Source organism: Amblyomma maculatum, chromosome 6 (assembly GCF_055883805.1).
Source record: "Amblyomma maculatum isolate TAMU_Amacu chromosome 6, ASM5588380v1, whole genome shotgun sequence".
Classification (NCBI taxonomy): Eukaryota; Metazoa; Arthropoda; class Arachnida; order Ixodida; family Ixodidae; genus Amblyomma; species Amblyomma maculatum.
In genome coordinates, this window is record NC_139349.1 from 39,308,296 (window position 1) to 39,327,709 (window position 19,414).

General features: G+C 45.0%; 1 protein-coding gene across 1 annotated transcript in view; it reads left to right on the forward strand.

Moving 5' to 3' along the window:
- The first annotated feature begins 3,993 nt into the window (after positions 1 to 3,993).
- Positions 3,994 to 19,414, forward strand: part of LOC146185586 (aminopeptidase N-like) — a 28,769-nt gene continuing 13,348 nt past the window's right edge. Inside the window, exons 1-13 of the mRNA XM_084607870.1 lie at positions 3,994 to 4,326; positions 4,884 to 5,144; positions 8,219 to 8,568; positions 9,697 to 9,852; positions 11,304 to 11,406; positions 12,057 to 12,177; positions 12,590 to 12,744; positions 13,193 to 13,306; positions 14,640 to 14,774; positions 15,916 to 15,981; positions 16,490 to 16,555; positions 17,979 to 18,145; positions 19,085 to 19,176. Of these exons, the coding sequence (XP_084463996.1) occupies positions 3,994 to 4,326; positions 4,884 to 5,144; positions 8,219 to 8,568; positions 9,697 to 9,852; positions 11,304 to 11,406; positions 12,057 to 12,177; positions 12,590 to 12,744; positions 13,193 to 13,306; positions 14,640 to 14,774; positions 15,916 to 15,981; positions 16,490 to 16,555; positions 17,979 to 18,145; positions 19,085 to 19,176 (2,119 nt within the window). The remainder of the gene's footprint in view (positions 4,327 to 4,883; positions 5,145 to 8,218; positions 8,569 to 9,696; positions 9,853 to 11,303; positions 11,407 to 12,056; positions 12,178 to 12,589; positions 12,745 to 13,192; positions 13,307 to 14,639; positions 14,775 to 15,915; positions 15,982 to 16,489; positions 16,556 to 17,978; positions 18,146 to 19,084; positions 19,177 to 19,414) is intronic.

Genomic DNA, 19,414 nt, shown 5'->3' on the forward strand with positions numbered 1-19,414 from the left:
AATGTTGTCTTGCAAAGGGAACGGAAATATCTTGGCACATTGTAGGAGGACATCATCAATGATAATTTGAAAAATCGAATTAGTGAAAAATCAAATTAGTGTTCACAACGGAAGAGTTTCATGTATACGAAAATTTAATGGCACACTGCAAGAGTGAGTAAAACAGACCTGAGGAGTGGCAAGACGAGACCAACTGCCCCTAAAGAATTCCTTCGGCTGGCGAAGGAAAATCAGCCGGGACACATGCTGCCTTGAATACTGTCAGAATGAGGAAGTTCTTAAAGCTCTTTCTTTTTATTTCGTGCCGGCAGGCCGAGGAGGCCAGCAAGAGTCGAAAAGCCAAAACTCTGCGGCTTCGACGAAGAAGAAAATTTATTTCGTCTCGGGTGACATAACCCACAGCTATCAGATGAAGGCAGAAACATAGGCGAGGCCCTAGCGAGTACACGTAAAACTAAACTGAAACCAAAGAGTGGCGCAACAGTTTTCTTCTTGGGATACTTTTCTGTCGTGCAGTCGACAACAAAGGCTACGTGTGTTCGAACTTTCGTTAGCGGTCGGTTGCCACAGGTCAAGCTTCTAGGCAGTATATTTTTATGCCTTACGTACTACATACAGTTTTGACTCCATCAGGAATTTCGCACCTCAGATGCATCTTCGTCTCATAACGTATCTTGCCTGGAATTTAGGAATGTGGCTATTTTCTTTGTTTCTTTGCAGCAAAAACTGCGAGGAAGAGGGCAGTGAAGTTAAAAACCTGGCACGTGCTATCGCTGGCGTCCCCGCGCAAGAAGCGCTTCCGGCAGGCCACGGGCGTAAGTACGTTTATTCTTTTTACCATTCCCACGCCGGGACATCCCTCTACTGCGCAGAGCATCGAAAGAACGCCTGTTCTCATGCACTTTCTTGATAACAGTGCCTAATGAGTACTAGCAGAAAGCATGGTGGGCCAAGCCACGAACATACCACTACCTGCAGGCCTAATTTCCTGTAACATGTAACCTCGACATGCGTTGGCCCACCATGCGCCTGCGCACAAAGAAGCGTTCATTCCGACGGCTTACGTAAACCAGCAATATCACTTAAGGAGCGTCGACGCAGTGCGAAACCTGATATGGGGACTATAGACGCATGTGACCAAAGCGATAGATGCTGTTTGGGACACGGCATTATATAGGCGTATGTTCAGCCAACCGAAAGCACACTGAAGAAATTGATGAAAGGCCGGTTTCGTGGGAGGAAGACTGTTCAGTTCATACGCTAACGTGGAATGTGTAGTTTGCCCCGGCAACAGTGGGGCCTCAAGTACCCCGTCACCAGGGTTCAATAATCAAGTTGCTCCCGGACCGTGGTCTTGTCTTGGACTATACGAATATCCCCCAACGACGGAACGCTCTGCGCTTTGTCGAGGCCCCGTTTTGGCGTTTTCTCACTTCCAAGTTAATATCCGCACATTGCTACACCTACTTGTAATGGACTAGTGGATTGCAAAGGAATGACAGCAAGGAGTGTACAGGCACGGCCAAAATATTACGGAGCATGCTTCTCGTGTTTGAAGTCTTCTCAATGTTCAGCAGAAAATATACAGTAATACGGAAAGTTGAGCTAGTTGGTACATGATTGCAAATTACGAGCGCTGCGACGGAGAACAACAACGAGAGAGTAATGACAAGGAACAGCGCCTGTCCTTGTCATTACTCTCTCGTTGTTGTTCTCCGTCGCAGCGCTCGTAATTTGCAAGCAGAAAATATATGATCGTTATACGCGAGCGCATTATTGGCATGCGCTTCCACATGAATGATGCACTTCCTGATATTCGTCAGGTTATGCTTGAGAAACGGTGTCCATTGCAGCGAACTCTGTATTATTATGGTCAACATTGTACATATGCTCGAACGCTGTCGAAATGAATAAGCATGAAAAATAACTGTGAGCCTTAGCGGCTGAAAATTCAATGGTCACTGACCAAGGTCAAAGAACGAAAGACGTTTCGGGAACGCTACGCGGCTCCCTTGTTCACAATGAGGCAACCGGCGGATGGCGCCGTGTTTTTGTAGCACTTAGAAGTGTTTTCAGTGATTTGGCATAAATAGGATGCAAAGTTTCATCGTTCCTGTTTATTGTGTTAGACGTTGTCTGGATGATAAGTGACTCGAGGTTTTGGCGAGTTGATGCATTCTTTTCTGTTGTCAGTATCTTCGCTTCTTCCCAGTTAATCTCGTGGCCACTTTTCTTCGCATGTCGGTGATTGCATTAGCGGCTGTTTATGCTTATTCGGCTTCGAAGCGATCAGTGGCAAAATAGCGGGTGATTCAAAAAGGGCATGGCACACTTTTAGATTCTGGCAGAAAATTTGTCCTCATCGTGTCGTGGGCCTTACCACCATTTCTCTTGCGCTAGATGCGCTGTTTGCGCTATCAAGTTATGCTGCCTGGTATTATTGGCTGCTAAATAAAATATTTTGCCTAATCGACCTTATTCTGTGCAACTCACATCTGTACAAGCGCATCAGAGCTAGTGCTAGATATCCAAGGATTTTGACCTTAATTTCTAAGATGTCCTGAAGCCAGCGCAAGCGTTGGCTAGTTGTTGTTGTTGTTTTAATTATCCGCTAAATTGACTTTTCTTAGTACGTGAGAATCAAATCAAAGAAGCTGCATGTAAGCTGTCGTTTCAGGCCGAGCGAACTTTGGTTTAATTTATCATGTTACTGAAATACACACTTTTGGACTTAAATGTATCATTAAATTGGTATTCACCGAATACGCTTCCGCGCAGCGGCATGTCCGTCGGAGGTGGAGCCATCATGAGGTCCTAAAGTGAGCCATGAGAGCTCAACCACGGCGGCCGTAAGCGCACCACGGCTGACGCTCGCCCCGTTCTCGGTACGCCGGACTACGATTGGTGAGCACATGATAGTACACACACACCAAACTCTCAGTGTACATAGTTTGTAAAGGATGACACATTCACTCGATGTTTTTGCTTCACGGATAATCAATGTAATATATGTAAAATATTATACTGAACGCTGCGATTTGCTAATACCCATGTACTAATTCTGGCAAATGTTCCCTTCACATTTCTATCTCTTTTTCATCGTGTCTTCATTGAAATAGCTGCACACAAACCTTTGGTGAAGGACAACCTACTTTTCAAAAAAAAACAACAAAAAACAATGCTTTCTGCGTAGGTACTATTATTCCTTTATACTAGCAGTGGTAGGACAACGAGCTGCACACATCAAACGCGTTAATTTACACATTTTACTTTTCAAAGCTGGCCGGTAAATTTTGGCTATCCTTCACTTTTTCGTTAACCTAATTATTGCTCAAATCACTTTTCGAAATCGGACACGACACCAACCACGTGGATAGCTCGCTGCTTCCACTAATTTCCATCAGGCGGGCTTTAGTTAAGTGTCAGAAGAGAATATAGCTGTCATAACAAAATCGCTGGCGATCACATACCAAATGTAGTTCAATAAAACATGGTGCTGGGCTAGTTGGCGAATCCGAATACCTAATGTAGGTCTGCACTATAGTGTCCTCTGGTAATTATGTTTCTCTGATCATGATACCACGCTCTAAATAAATGCTTTATTCTTGATTCGTGGCCACGAAATTAATCGTCCTATTCCCCACTTCTGCTCGTCAAGCATATCGTTTACGAACCCTATTAGTGAACGCGCAGTACGCAACACTATAACTATGAAGGGACAAGTCAAACGGAGTATTTTCTTGTCATTGTACCCAATGTCCTCCACAGGACAACCCTGTAAAACGCGCACAAGTCTATTAGAGTTAGCTTGTAGCGCTCATCCCATCCCAAGCGTGAGAATGCGACACAATAGCAGCACATGAACAAAACAGCTTTCTTCACTGCCTTCTTGCCTTCAATTATCTCGCAGTTACTTTGAATTTTTTAGCAGAAATTGAACAGGCGTCTGCTACCATTTCGCATCTGTTACTAATCGGTTTCTTCGCAGCCGCCATGTCCTCCGTCACGGACGATGGATCTCCGGTCGGCAGCTCGACCAAACGCGGCTTCTACCGCAGCAACGGAGGTCCCGGAGTGTCGTCCGATTCGGCAGCCAGCGCTAACCCGCCGACATCGTACTCCAGGATGGGCGTGACCGTAGCTGTTGTGCTGTGCATGGGAGGGTTTGTCATCCTCTGGCTTATGCTCACGGGGGGCTCCAGAAAGCACACTGAGGCTCCACTCATTCCGTCGCCGCCGCCCGCCTTGGTACGCAAGCCCTTCATGCCGCATCTGCCCACAAGGAGTGACCGGGGATTCACCATGCCCGGATCCGAGCTGCGAAAGGTGCGTTGATCTTCTTTTCAAGAGAAACATTATCATCATCATCATAAGCCTGACTATACCCACTGCAGGGCGAAGACCTCTCCCATATTTCTCCACTTAACCCGGTTCTGTGCTAGCTGCATCCACTTGACCCCCGCGAACTTCTTAACCTCATCCGCCCACCTAACTTTCTGCCGCCCCCTGCTACGCTTTCCTTCTCTTGGAATCCAGTTTGTTACCCTCAGCGACCATCGGTTATCCTCTCTTCGCACTACATGTCCCGCCCATGCCCATTTCTTTTTCTTAATTTCCACTAGAATGTCGGTAACTTGAGTTTCTTGTTCCAGTGGCAGCTACGACAGCCTTTCGCTCCGAAAGTGTATAGGCTATAAGACAGTTTAATGCAACGTAGCGAATAATGTTTTTCCCATCTTTTTGCGTAGGTTTTCTCTCCTCTGATCGGAGAGCAGCACTTAAGCCGACTGTAGAACGACTTACCCTACTGGGAGCATGACCGAAAAGGATTCGACTGGCGTCAACCTACTATCCGTATTGTTTTTGTCGTTCTTCTATCGCAGCCGCTGGTACCCCAAGGCGCAAATCCCGCCCCTCCAGCGCTTATTCAGCCTCCACAGCCAGGAGCACGCGTGCCCATAAGCGGGAAACCCACAGATAGGCCCACCAGCTCGAGAGCGACGCCTGAGAGCACCAAGGCTCCGAGTGTGCAGTCCGAGCCCGTCTACACGCCCGAAGACGACTACCTGCCTCCGCCGCGCTCCGGCTTCGATGAAAAGTTGCCGCTCTACGTAGTTCCTGTCCACTACGATCTCATGATTAAGGTAAGTGTGAAGATATCATCAATCTTCCTGCTTACTCGAAGACGTTTGTGGAAAAGAGGAGGTCGCGACATGTTCACCGGCACAAAACGAGGACGACAGGCTGAATGAAATTAAAGGGGCATCAGAGGCAGTTATCTGACGTCGGGAATTTTGGATGCGAAGACGATGCTTCACGCAGTAAATCGGAAAACCGTGAAGTATCTGGGAAACCGCACCCTTTGACCTTTCATAAAAAGGTACCTGTTGAAGTGGACTCGAAACAAGGACTCTCTTAGAAAGCGGGTATTGAACCTTATAGATACCGCCGTAGCTACTCTCTGCCACTCCACTGCACTGTGTATTGGATCTCGTCATCTTCGACTTCCACCCATACGCAAGAGATCAGATCACATCACTCTTAAGCGGCTTTAAGCGGCCTGAAAACTATTGCTCTACCACTTAGATCCTCAGTCACCAATTTACCGATCTTTGCCTGAAACCTCTCCTTGAAACCCTAGCCTCGAACAGAAAGTGAAGTGAAACGTGACGTACTACTTTCTTACACACTTCACAACCGGCCGACTTGGCTAGATCTGCTGCATTTTTTCGCACTAAAAAGGTTTAGTTTGGTTTAAACTGTTTAACACCCTCAAGCGAAATCGCCTGCGAAGGACACCTCTTTGGAGGGCTCCGGAATTTTCGGCTAGCAGGAATTCTTTACCATGTAATAATAATAATAATAATAATAATAATAATAATAATAATAATAATAATAATAATAATAATAATAATAATAATAATAATAATAATAATAATAATAATAATAATAATAATAATAATAATAATAATAATAATAATAATAATAATAATAATAATAAAAAGTGCCGACGATTACGTTACTTCCTAATGCGAAATTTGAGTGCAGCTCATCAGCTGTTTTACCTTTTCGATAGATTGAGGCAAAGATTTCGAACAAGACAGTATGTACAATTACAACAACTTTTTGTAATTCTTCACAGGCATTTCTTCAAGAAACACTACACTAACAGTTCTTGACTGTCATGAAAGAAGCTTTGTGGTCGGAGAAATGAAGAGAGCAATCAAGTTATCGGAAAATTGCGGGAGGCAGCGCGTGGGCCCATAGGAACGTTGCGCGACGAACAGATAGCAGCGACTGACTGATGCCGCTAACGCCGCTAGCGAGTGAAGAGAACGTGACTGAGTTTCGGCTTGGGATGCACAAATTTTCTTTCGCGCTGTCGCTAATTTGTGCTGCTCAAAAAGATATATATATAAAAAAGCAGCACATATGAAATAAACAGTACTTCATACGTACGCTCTGAAATACGCAGAGAGCGGCACTATTGTGCTATTATATTTGCCTGCTCCTATTTGGCTGCCGTGTACTTTTTCAAAAACTGCCACTATTGCGGATGCCTTTTTCATCTTTCATCTTTCATCTTTCATCTTTCATCTTTCATCTTTATTTTCACTGTGAGGTACATGTGCATGGATTATCAGTATTACAGATTTAAACGACACCATAACTTTACATTTTGGTCATACACAGCCTTGTAGCTTCCATTCCGTTCAGAAGGTATTGGTAAAAAAAAACAAGAGCCTGTTGTACCGATGGAGTTATCACACGGTATCCCACCGTCAACAGGGTTGTGCCAAGGAGTTGGTTGCGTAACGCTCGTCACCCGTTTCGTGAACGAGGGCTGTCAGCTCCCTGGGCGGTAGCGATGGATCCGAGTTGGCGCTGATGAGATGAAGAAAAGTCTTTATTCACTATTTACAGGCAGTTACACAAAATTCAGCCGCGTCCGCTCTCTCAGGGGCGAACTGCACCCGATGGACGCTAGTGACGAACTCACTCTCGGAGTCTCGAGCGGAAGCACTTGAGTCTCCGTAAACCGAAAAACCGTTGACGCTCAAATGGTCCACTCTGACGGCAGCACTTTCGCATGGCCAATGGGAGACCTTGCTGCGCTCTTGCTTCAAATATGCCGCGGAGCGAGAAGGGTTCCACCGCCTGGGCCACGGCGCCGAGCTGTCTCGTCGCTCAGCAACCTTCCCCTCCCCAACATTCCCCTAAACCCAACTTCCCCTTCCCCCTGGTCACCAAGAGTGATGCCACAAAGATGGCCAACATAAGACGTGACCAGTACCCCCTCCCCAAAAATAAACCATAGTCACCACCACCACCACCACCTCATGTCGAAACAAGTCGTTTCTCTCCCCTTGGCACGGCTCGCCTCCAGTGCACCAGTGCTTTGCAGAGCAGTATCCGAATTTCGTGAAGGAGGCGTTCGCCAGAGAAGTTTGGCGTCCGGCTGAATTTCTGGGCGGCTTTAGTCGGGCACAACAAGCCCCAATTCGTAACATGTCATTTCTCAATCACTTACTTTGCCCTTTTCCTCAATGGCATTTCCACAGATGACTTCGGAATTGGACGTGCCAGAAAATTCTGGGCAAGTGTATTTTGTCTGCGCAAAATTATTTATGAACGACTTTCTTTTTTCACACATCATAAAGTTGCACAATACAGTCAACATACCTGCAGGTCTCGTTACCCTAGTGCTTTTCTACTAACTGCTGTCAAAAACGCGCCCCAGTGGCTTTGTATTTCAGTTAGGTACTTGGTGCGATTGCAAGACAGGAAAGCAATATTCTGCAACTTATCGGAAGGCTAGTTCACCAATATCAATATTTTCATAAGAGTACCTCATAATTTTGCAAACTTTCCTCGGAGTTTGAAGTACTATTTAAGGCACCTGAACTTGTCTAGTGAATTCTGTTATTCGGTAGGCGTAAACCCATGGCAGAGGGGCAATAAAGGAAACAACACCGGAAAATTCGCAGAACAACACATCAGGTGTAACAACTCGTGAATGTCTGCACTTTTTTTAATGATCAGCATTGTGAGGAAAGAAATGGCAGCCAAGGCATCAATGATGACACCAAATGCTCGAACCATTCATGTTCCTTTATTGGTATTCACTATACCTGTGTAGCAGCTATGTGTCAAAACAATGCGACTCGCTGGCCCCCGCTCTTCTTACCTTGAACGTGGCTATCGCTTCACCATCCAGGTGGTGATGGACGCAAACCGGGACCAGAGCTTCATGTTCGGCGAAACCTACTACTTGGGCAAGACTATTGTGCTGCTCCGTTGCGTGAGGCCCACACAGACGGTGTATCTGCACGCGGCCGGCTTCACCATCAAGGAACAGCAGACGACTTTGGTCAGGGAGACCGACAAGACGTTCGTCGGCATCGTAAAGATGGCCATCAACGATGACCTAGAGATGCTCAAGATCGAGACGGACATGCCGCTGGAATTCAACGAGACGTACGCGCTGTCCATCGAGTTTGCCGGACCCATAAAGAACATGCCGCGTGGTATCTACAAGGCTCACTTCACCAGCGACAACGAGCGCGTGTGAGTGTCCACCTGCCCTTGAGGGACGAGCAACGTTTGTACTTGTCAGCGGTGTTTAGTTTAATATTTCACAGAACGCACAATATTCCTAAGCCCAGTGCTACCCACTGAATGAAGACGACTATTACCAGGAAACGTTTCTGGTATAGGCAAGTTGTCGCCAGTGCTTCCGCTACGTGCATGAATACCCGCATAAAAACCAAAAAAGCTGAGAAATAATTTCCCCTGTAATTTCTGTTCTGTGATTATTTCAGCTGCGCACACACGGCGAAAACGTTTTACGGCCAAAGAGCCTTAGTCATTCTTTTTTGCTGCAATATCTCCTGGTAGGCCTTCGTGACCAACTCAGTAAAGACGACTTGTGGCGATAGACATGTCGCCACAAACTTTAGTCACTCATCGCTATTTATTCATATCTGGCCGTTATATAGTATACGACTACAGACAAAGAAGTAACATATATTTGCATCCTTAAGATATAACGCCTCAATTTCGCGGGATAACGCTCAAAGTCAGCACATCCGTATTTGCTATTGCCGTAAGAACAGTAAACATCCTTTACAAATGTCCTTGAGGCATTAGAGTCTGAGCTGTCGCACGAATTCTGGCTGAAATATTTGCAGACATGCTCAGGCGTCGAACTACAAAATATTCTATGCCCGTCATGATTGCTACCAAGCCATGCGGTGGTGATCTAATTGTGGCCTCAGCTCTTAAGCTATGCTCTGTAGAAAGTTAATAATAGTCTAGACCTCCTATAACCAACTATTTGGAATGTCACAAAGTCGCTAAGAACTCCGCTCCGTAATCTAAAAGTGAGAACACAACGATCGATAAATTTTCTGCACTTCGCCGGAGTCGCGCAATGGTTAGGGCGCTCGACTACAGTGCCCAAGGATGCGGAATCCGATCCCGGACTCGGCGGCCGCTTTTCAGTGGAAGTAAAAAGCTAGGCGTCCATGCTGTGCGATGTCAGTGCACTTTAAAAAAGCCCAAGTGTTCAAAATTTCCCGAGCCCTCCACTACGGCGTCTCATAGCGCCTAAATCTCTTTGGGACGTTAAACCACATAAACCAAACCGTAAACTTTTTGTAGACACCCTAATGCGTAATCTTTCTCTTTCTGCAGCACTGTGGTGGCGTCGCAGTTCACGCCAACGTATGCTCGCCGTGTGTTCCCGTGCTTTGACGAGCCCTCCCTACGGGCCACCTTCGACCTGGTGGTGGTGAGGCCCAGCCACTACCGCAGCTTCTCCAACATGCCGCTCTCCAAGAGTGAGGAGAGGTAACCACCTACAGGTGCATGCACGTTTCCAGTCGGAGCCAAACGAATTTCCTTCGCCCCTGTTGCTTCCGCCATTTCATGTAAAGCGCGCTAACTGGATCATGTTGCACAACCATTCAAGCCTTTGTCTGTGTCAGTGCAGACCTACATTCCTTATAGACGTTTTTAATAAATGATATCTTAGTGCTCAAAAAGGAATGCAACAGAGTCAACCATTTTGTCGTAACTGGTAAAGCCGCCAAGGACGTACCAACCATTTCTCGAAACTAAGCTATGTATTCAGTATTTCAGCCGGTCATTTGAGCTAGTCACAAGGCTGGACATATTTTTCAAATCACTTAAAGCGGAAGAGAGAACTCCACGCTACCCTTCTCCAAAATACCCACGTTCCTTATTCCTTAGTCATCTGGTTCGTCAATTAGAGCAGTATGTCTACTAGAAGTAGAAAGCTCCTTATATGCGACGAGGTCATTATTGTTCACCTACATAATTCAGGCTTTTTGTGTCACCTTCTAGGAGGCTCATTATGTAAAAAAAAATGACAATAGCTCATGAACTGTCATTCTGGTTTTATCTATTTCTTAAGACGGTCCAATTAGGGGGGTTCTCGTTGCAAGTACCCTAAACACATTAAATGAAATGAAATAAAAAGAATATTTCCCTTGTAACTATGAACTGGACTCGGCAATTTGAAGAAAGTCCAAGAGCTATTATCTCTACCAGGAATCGAACCACTATCTTTCCTATCCCCAGCCGAACGCGCAAACCACTATATAGGGCACGCCGGGCTTGTGAGAAAGAGATCGTAATTCTCCTTGTCTAGCGTGGGTGGCGATGACAAAGGTGATGCTGTCAGTGATAATGGTAATAATGATAGTAGCGATGACAATGACAATACAGATAGGGAAAACAGTTATGTAAAGTAGCGTTCGCCATTTCCGCTCTGAAGCTGACTTCAGCGCAGTCTTGCAATTTTTTTCCTTGCGAAGCACAGTTGCCCGACCAAAACTTATGCTCGTTGTAGGCCTCCAAAAAGACTGGTAATTTACGTGGGGAATAAATAATGCATTATATAAATGAATTTTATTTGTTGTAGGAGTATGTTTCTACAGCCCAACGCAATTCTCGCTAATGCAGAAATCTTCTACGCGGACAATCCAAGCTTAGATGATGGGTAAAGCTGCCTGTTTAACTAGCTCGAATTTAAGCGACTAAAACCGGCCTCATATCTACTCCGTAAACAGGAATCATTGATTTCCAAAACTATAGCACGTTCGGCCCTGATTCTTGCAGCACGCTCCACTGCATGGTCAAAAAAACATGTTATGTAGTTCAAGCCTGCATTACCTAAATCTGTTATTTAATTTTTCCACGTCAGTGTTCTAACCTATTTGCTTACGCAGTCTTCTTTCCCGTTCTGACTCAAGAAATACTCCTTTTTTTTTCCCCAGGTCAAAAGATTTCGTTGCCGACTACTTTGACAGGACACCCTTGATGTCAACCCATAACTTGGCATTTGTTATTGGGCCCTATGTGACAGCGGGAAACGGCCTGGTCAGTGGCACATATTCTGCGCTTAAGCATGCTATAAGCAAAGCTTTCATAAATGCGATTACGATACCGCATGTAATGGCAACTGTGCTGTGGTCGTTGAGCGTCTCGTAGAAAAATGTAAACTGCGATTAACAACTGGCTGGCCCAAAAAATAACCACTAGTCTCACTGCCAAGCACGACCTTTAACCTCGCCATCAAAATTGTACTTTTTGTGGTGAAGGCCCTCTGACCTCCAGCAGTGTGATGCAGCTGGAACTTTGTTTATCCATAATTATTAAATGCGTGGTGATGTGGATATCAGCTGGCTTAAAGGGAAAATTTCGCCATATTTGTGGCCTAAACATGTGCTTTATGAATCACGGTAATACTGTCTTCTCGAAGAGTACAAATATTGCAAAAGCCTAAATTTTAGGTACACTGTGCCTGTCTACAGCGTGTTTTAGGGCTAGAATTGCCTACCAACGTACTAAGCCACGGAAATTTTCATACCCGACGTGTCGAGGCGTTCATACCGCGGAACCACGACGTTTAGTAGACACTACTCGCAGATGTCACATAAAAGCTCCCTGTGTATGCGAGAAAAACTGCCTGCAATCGTGCTTTCTATGGTTAGTGCAAGCGTATAGCTGTGCTCCTATACTGCTTGCAGATAAAGGTGCACGGGACGACGCAACAGGTGCGCAACGCTGACTACACGCTGCAGGTGGCGCCAAAGATACTCCTCTACTGCCAGGACACGTTCGGTCTCAACTACCCTATTCCCAAACTCGGTAAGGCCAGGTAGTCAGCCGAGGGTAACGGTACAATGGTGTCGACATAAAGAACTTTATCATCGAAAATTAGCACCAAAATACTTTGCATCGCGTCGATGCAGCGCATTAACTGCACTATTTAGTCGCCGCCGCGAACAATTTGCGGGGAATTTGAAGAATGTGTCGGACTTCCCTTTGCATCTGACATTTAACAAAGTAATGTTTGTTATACGATGTACTGAGTCTTGTAGCAAAGCAGCTAGTCACTGAAGCATGGCTGCTGTAGCACTTTGCGTCTTTCCTCACAAATATTGTAATTTCTGGCTGCTGACGTGGATGTAAAGGTACTTCTATTTATACTTGGTTGCCGGGTGCATTTACCCGCCAGTGTATTCAATAGATTGCCTGAAGAGCGAGTTTTGCATCGCAGACTTCGTGGCCGCCCCGATTCTCCCGGCGCCAGCTGTGGAGCAGTGGGGTCTAGTCACTTTCCAAGACATCTACCTGACCTACCGCAATGACGAGACACCCTTCCAGATGAAGGTGGATTCGCTCAGGGTTATCGCCAACAAGATCGCCCAGCAGGTACACCAAAGCCAGGAAAGATTTTTGGGCGCTTTCACCCTGAAAGGAATGCTATTTAGGCCGGGGTTCTGACAGCGCATTGATTCAGTATTCTTGATCCCTTTTTTTCTGTGATATGCTTTGCAATGCACCCTTGCAAAATGTGTCGATAATATTTTTGGGGTATAAAGGACAACATTCAGTGATCACTGAAGCTCGGAAAACAGGCAACAGTAAAGGGTCTGAGTGGGGCCAACAATAATAAGACTTGTACTGGTACAGTGTTTCCTCCGTCTCCACAGCGAATATTGCAGAACAGTTGCTACTTCCATAACCATTCCCTTGTTCATACTTTTGGCTTGACCGCAATTCAGATCTCGCCATAACCATGCGGAGACTCGTACCGAGCGCATCGTCGTCTATCACCCTCCTGTGATTAAGTTCCGCATTCTCATTTGTTTGTTGGTAGTGGATGGGAAACCTGGTGACCATGGCCTGGTGGGACGACATCTGGCTAAAAGAGGGCATCAGCCGCTACATCACTTACACGGCTGCTGGCAGGGCAGATCCGCAGACGGACGTGGTACGTATCCCACATCTCCTAGGAAAGCACGCGTGTTTCTTGTAGGAAAAAATATCGATTCGCAGGTCAATTTGTACCCGCCAGTGCACATTTTTTTTCTGTAGGGAATCCAGTGTTATGGCGTGAGTGTCGTGCATTAGTTTGGCAAGGTGAACGCTGCAGCCCGATAGCTGTTACGTTCGTTATCACTCATTGACTAAACGTATTTACCGCGTGTACACCATAGTTCTCTGCGCCGTTAAATATCGAAAAAATGGCGGAAGAAATTACACATCACGTGGAATTCTCGTTACGTATGTGCGTTTCGATATATTTGTTTTGCAGCTATGAACTCGGCAAGGGAGAACTCGCCATGGTATGCCTTAAACGTTAGAGTAAAAATGGCTTAGCGAATTTATCCCCGAATTCTTGGTTGACGGATATTCTTCCCACAATTTGCATGTAACGTTCTTAGCGGCGTTATGAATTCAGGCAATAAATAAAACCCAATCGAGATATTGAGTTTTTGGTTTAATGTCATTTGAAGAAAGGCTGTGAGGCTCTGAGCGATGATGTAACTAAAAGCTCTGGATTGATTTATAACATCTGTGGTTCTTTGACGTGCGCGGACATCGCACAATGAACTACATTTTTTTTTTTTCATTATTTCGCCTCCATCGAGACGCTGTTACCGCGGCTGTGTTCGGCCTTGCGAATTTAAAACCGGCAATTTAAAGAGGCACTGATTCAACGCGCCCGCCTAAAGTCACTTGGATTCAGTCGATTTGAATTGAATTTACGCGTGTCTGAAAATTCACAAATTCACTGCATCGTATATAAGCTTCAAATACGTATGCATGTTTGTGTCTTGCCTACATTTCCCTGCAACAATTATGGCCAGAAACGTTTTCGTCGCATTTCGCCCAGAACCGTTGCTGAAGCATAAACTTAACGTCGTGTTCGGATACGCGGCAGTCATTTACAACTTGTTTAATATTTCTTGTTACTGAAATTAACTTTTTATTACCATATATGCTGTATTGGTTGATAGGCTTTAAGTATTCAATTCGGTGAATGTAGCTTATGACATGTCCCGGCTGGAACCAAAGCGGCTGCTGTGGTCACTCCTGGGATAATGCATTCACATGAATTTAAAAGTGCGTCATCTATTCCACATCCTTATATACAGAAAAAGCGTTGAGAGGCAGTAGCATTCATTTTTTCGCCGGATTCGGTTATGCTGGGCTGGCTTCGGAACAAATTGCTAGAAAATATTTTGTGTCTGCATATTTCCCCTCCATGCGACTTCAAACAGATAATCCTTATTCACTCTTCATTTCCTGTGTTCGTGCAGAGCTTCACGATCCTAGAGTCAGATATACACTATGCCATGGAGCAGGACGGATTCAACTCCACGGCGCCAGTGTCGACAATGCTAAATTCATCTGCCGACATCCGGAAGCACATAAACATGCTGACTATAACTAAGGTACGCACGCTGTAGCACCTCCACGTGATTAAAACTATCTGTAAGGTCTTGTTTACGTCTTCATAAAATTGTACTTGTGAAGTCAACACCGCAGGAAAGAAAAACACGCTGCAGGGTAGCACTCCAGACTATTCTCAGCTAGGTATTTTTAAAAAGCAGCAAGTCCTCAGTTGCGAGGTATTTTTACATACCGCATCCAACCGAATTCGGCCGACTAGGCCTGCATCCAACCTACAAACGGCCTCTGGGGGCCAACCCTGCACCCACTGAATGAACGCTGTGAAACCGAAATATATATTATATTAATTAACTTCCAATACAAATAAGAAAGTTCTGTTATTTGCGGTTCGACTTGGATAATAAGGGCAATTACAGAAGAGATTATACGCAATGTACCTATAGTTGCAATGGTGCAACGGAAAGTATGGTTTTCAACATCTACCACCAGACTGAAGTGGCTTACTGCAATGCTCAAAAATTCTGCTTTCGAATTAATTGCCAGTCTGCTAACGTTGTCTCGCCGAATTTCAATTGAATTCTGCCTCACGAGGCTGCGACTTAATTCTGATTTCCACAACAGCTTCATAACCGAGTAGAAAACAAACGTTTTAATATCATGTACGGTCACCCTTTCGCTCCTTTCGCACGCATACAAGAACAGCGCAGAAAAGTGTGCTTGAATCTTATATACGCGACGCAAACATTAGCTTCTTGCTTGAATTCGATAAAGCTTGTATCTCGTTTCAATTTCTTGCAATCCTACGACAATCATTTAGCATAACAAATGTAACACATGCTTAAACTAAACTTTATGCTTACAAAGTATTGGAAAACCTCCGCAGATCAATAACCGGACTGGTTTCACTTTGCCACGTTATAGTAAAATCCGATTCGTCGCAATCAGAGCAGTCGTTATTTTCAGTTTTTTTTTTTTTTCGTGTGTGTAAATTTTTCTTACTTAAATTGTTTTTTGAGGCCCTCACGTCGTTTTGCATACAAGTTTGTTCGTTATTAATTCATCTGTACAGCTGAATACTGTTCGCCTGTCCATCTGCTCATATAGTTCATCTGAATCAACAGTATATATTTCATCTGTATTTTCTGGCACAGCTGCGAAAAAAAAAAATGTTTCCTCTTCCAGGGCTCCGCGCTTGTGAGGATGATGGCGCATATGGTTCCAAGCAACTTGTTTCGACTGGCCTTGACGGTGAGTGAGGCAGATTTATAGGCCGCTGGCGGTAGCGGTGCATGAAGGCGGAGTTTATCGACAGGCAGTACAATGCTTTGACCAATGGCCACTAAACTGCCGCCCAAAAAGCACATCCGCAGTTACTGGAACAGCCAGTCACTATTTGTAAAAGAAGTATGTTTTTTTGCGCCCATCGTAACGAGATGGCGTTATGTGTGCAAACTTTGCCCCCTAAGGCCGTTTTAAAGTGCCTCTACTAATCAACGCCTTCTGACATTTTAAATAAGCGACGCTAAAAATGGTGTTGCAATTCTCGGTCGAGGGTGACCGAACGAGACTGTTCACTGAAAAACGATGCCTATTTTTGTGCTGAAAAATAAAGTGACATTGTGTGTTGAACAAGCGGAATAAGCTCTCATCTATTATAAAAAGTGGTATCTTAGAAAATGCATTAGAAATGTGAACTTTTTGCTCACCTTAATATACAAATATAGTGGATGTCGTTTCTTGAAAATATTGCTTGCAGGAGGTCTTCAAGAAGTACAGCTACCAGTCAATACACCCTCAACATTTCTACAAAGAGATACATACGGTACGTTCATTGTTGAGTTGAAAATCTGATATATCGAAGGACTTAATTTTTTCTGAGCATCGCGTGAAGTGGCTGAAGCATTTTTGATGTGTCAAAAGAGGGAGGCATGTTTGGCAAAACCTTCGGTAAGCCTTCACAAGAATTGAGGTTGCGTAACTGGAATCGGTGTTACATCAGGCAGAATTGATTGTTTTTCGCACGCAGAAGTTGTACGTTCCTTGTGGCTAGGAAGGCGGATAATGTCATGTTGTATGTGTTTATTTTTTTTTCTTGTACGAGTTTTCCCGCTTTAATGTGGTTCTTGTGATTACTTATGTGCAAAAACAGCCCTTTTTGAATAAAAATAAGTTGCTAGCAGCGCTGTGTTGTCACACTTCTCTTTTTTTTTTTTCGTTTTGTTAGCGCTGTTAAATTGTCTAATTTCGGTGTAAACCAACTCGCCCAGTTTTCCGCCCTCCAGACAGACGATAATATTTTCTTGTTTCCATGTCTATCACAACCAAACCACTAGTTAACATTTCCTGTCTCCTTATGGGTTGCAGCCTGAGCGATTACGTAACCTTGTTACATGAAGCTGTCACAAATGTCTGTATTCATGGGAGGTGGGAGTAGGAAATGGGAGATCACATATGGACGTCAGTGCCTGCCACAGGTACAAACTCCCCGAGGGATAGCAGGGGAATTAGGGTCAGAGCATCGTCGTTGCTCGCTGTAGTGCGAACACTGAATGTGATAACTGCCTAGAAGGTGTTTTCTTTAGATGACGTGGTAACCAGGATAGTCCCACATATGTTGCACCGTTGAACGGGCGTCCATGTTGCTTGGTTTGGTTTAGGCTGGTTTAACGTTCCAAAGCGACTCGGGCTGTGAGAGACGGCGTAGTGGAAGGCTGTGGAGATTTCGACCACCTGGGGTTCTTTAACGTGCACTGACATCGCACAGCTCATGGGTGCCTAGCTTTTCTCCCCCAGCGAAAATCGCGGCCACCGAGGCTGGGATTCAATCCCGCATCCTTGGACACAGGTCGAGCACCCTAACCATTGCGCCACCCCAGCGGGATGACCAAGTTGCATTTTCTGTATGCAACTGTGACCGTATGCTTTTTGCCATGTTCTTACCTATCATAAATGAAGGATTATGAATTTCTTTTTACTAGGAGGCTGTTTATTAGTTAAGCTTCAAGTACTTCATAAAAATTACGAGCTGTTGTTTATGAAGCATTGGGATGACGATTTCACACGTTGACTGGCTCCTTAACGCAAAAGCGCGGTTTACAGCAGCACAAGCGAAGCAAGCAGGAAAGCGTGGTCCCAAATGACAGAGTAATGCCGTTGTTACCACTCGTTCATGGTCATTGCAATTTTCATGACATCTACGGCTCCGACTCTGACAATAGCTCGTTTTCTTTGTACGCTGCGGGTAGGCCCAGAAGGCCATGTACGATCGGGTGGATGTCAACCTGACCAAGGTGATGGACGAGTGGGTGCACAAGTCCGGCTTTCCCGTCGTGTTCGTGAACCGCTCCTACGAGACCAACACCTTTTCGCTCTACCAGCGGCGCTTCATCTTTGGGAGTGGACCCGTCGACAAGTAAGTGTAGCTCTCAATTGAAACAAGCTGAATTGTTCTGCCAACAAGTGCTTCGAGTCAGGCATAACATTGAATCGAGTGGCAGGTGCCTTAGGTTCAGTCAGGCATTAGATCGAGTCGACAATTGGGTTATCTTCAATAATTACCATATAATAATATCGTACCGCATAATGTGGTTACCCTTGCATAAAAGAGCCCTGCAGCCGAAAAACGTTTACATGTAGAAATGTTCTTACTGTTGCCGATTAACTGGTGTCCAAATATCTTATTCTGCTATGAAGCAGGGCGCTTCTATATGTCACAGTGGCTTTTTTGCCCCACATGACAGCTGTAATGCTCTTTAGAGTAATTAATAACAATTAAATGAAAATTTTCGCCTAGCTTCTCTGCCAGCCTTTTACTAATGCATTAAATGAAAGTGGGCAATTTATTGCAGCAGTAATGCGCACCGGCACCGTTCACTGAGTTCTCGTTCTTAATAAACATGACACCTGGCTTACACATTCACCTCAGTGCAGCTTTCGCGGGCACTAACTTTCTCTCACAGACAAAAAGGAAGAGTTTCCTTCAGGCTTCACGAAAAAAAAAGAAAAAAGACGACAAAATTTAATGGGCGAGCTCATAGCGTTTTAACTTCAGTTCTTATGCAAGATCTGGGGAGAAGTACTAAAAAAATAATCATAATGGAGACAAGATGGCGCCCTATAAATAATACATCTTTTAATTGTTGATGTGGCATAAAAACACAAGGTTCTTTGTACGAGCGCCATTACACAAAGCCTGCCGCTGCCAATAAACTTGCTGTTTAGGGCGCATACTCGTATACCTCAGCATTGAATCCGCCGCAGCGCAAAGAGTGCGTATGCAGAAAAAGTATTCATGATCTCATTTTACTTGCGCTGTCATTTAACGTACATTGTAATGCTATTTCTATGACAGCACCATTTGGCAGATTCCTATTTCAATCGTTACCGAAGACAAGCCTGACTTCACAGCGACAGCTCCCAAGCACTGGTTTAACACCAGGCAATGTGAGTCACCCTTGCTTTCATGTGCTATTGTCCAAGTAATACGGTTTTACTTTAGGCCCTTGGACGTCAAGGCAGATGTTGAAAAAGCCGGACGACAGGTCGTCACTACAACCAGCTCTGTGTCGCTTGCTTTTAGGATTTGTGAAGGCGTGCAGACACCGGCAAGTTTCGGGAAGACAGAGGCGTCACTCCAGGCGCAGCCTGGCGATGCGCATTTCACTGTACCGGTCGTGCTAAG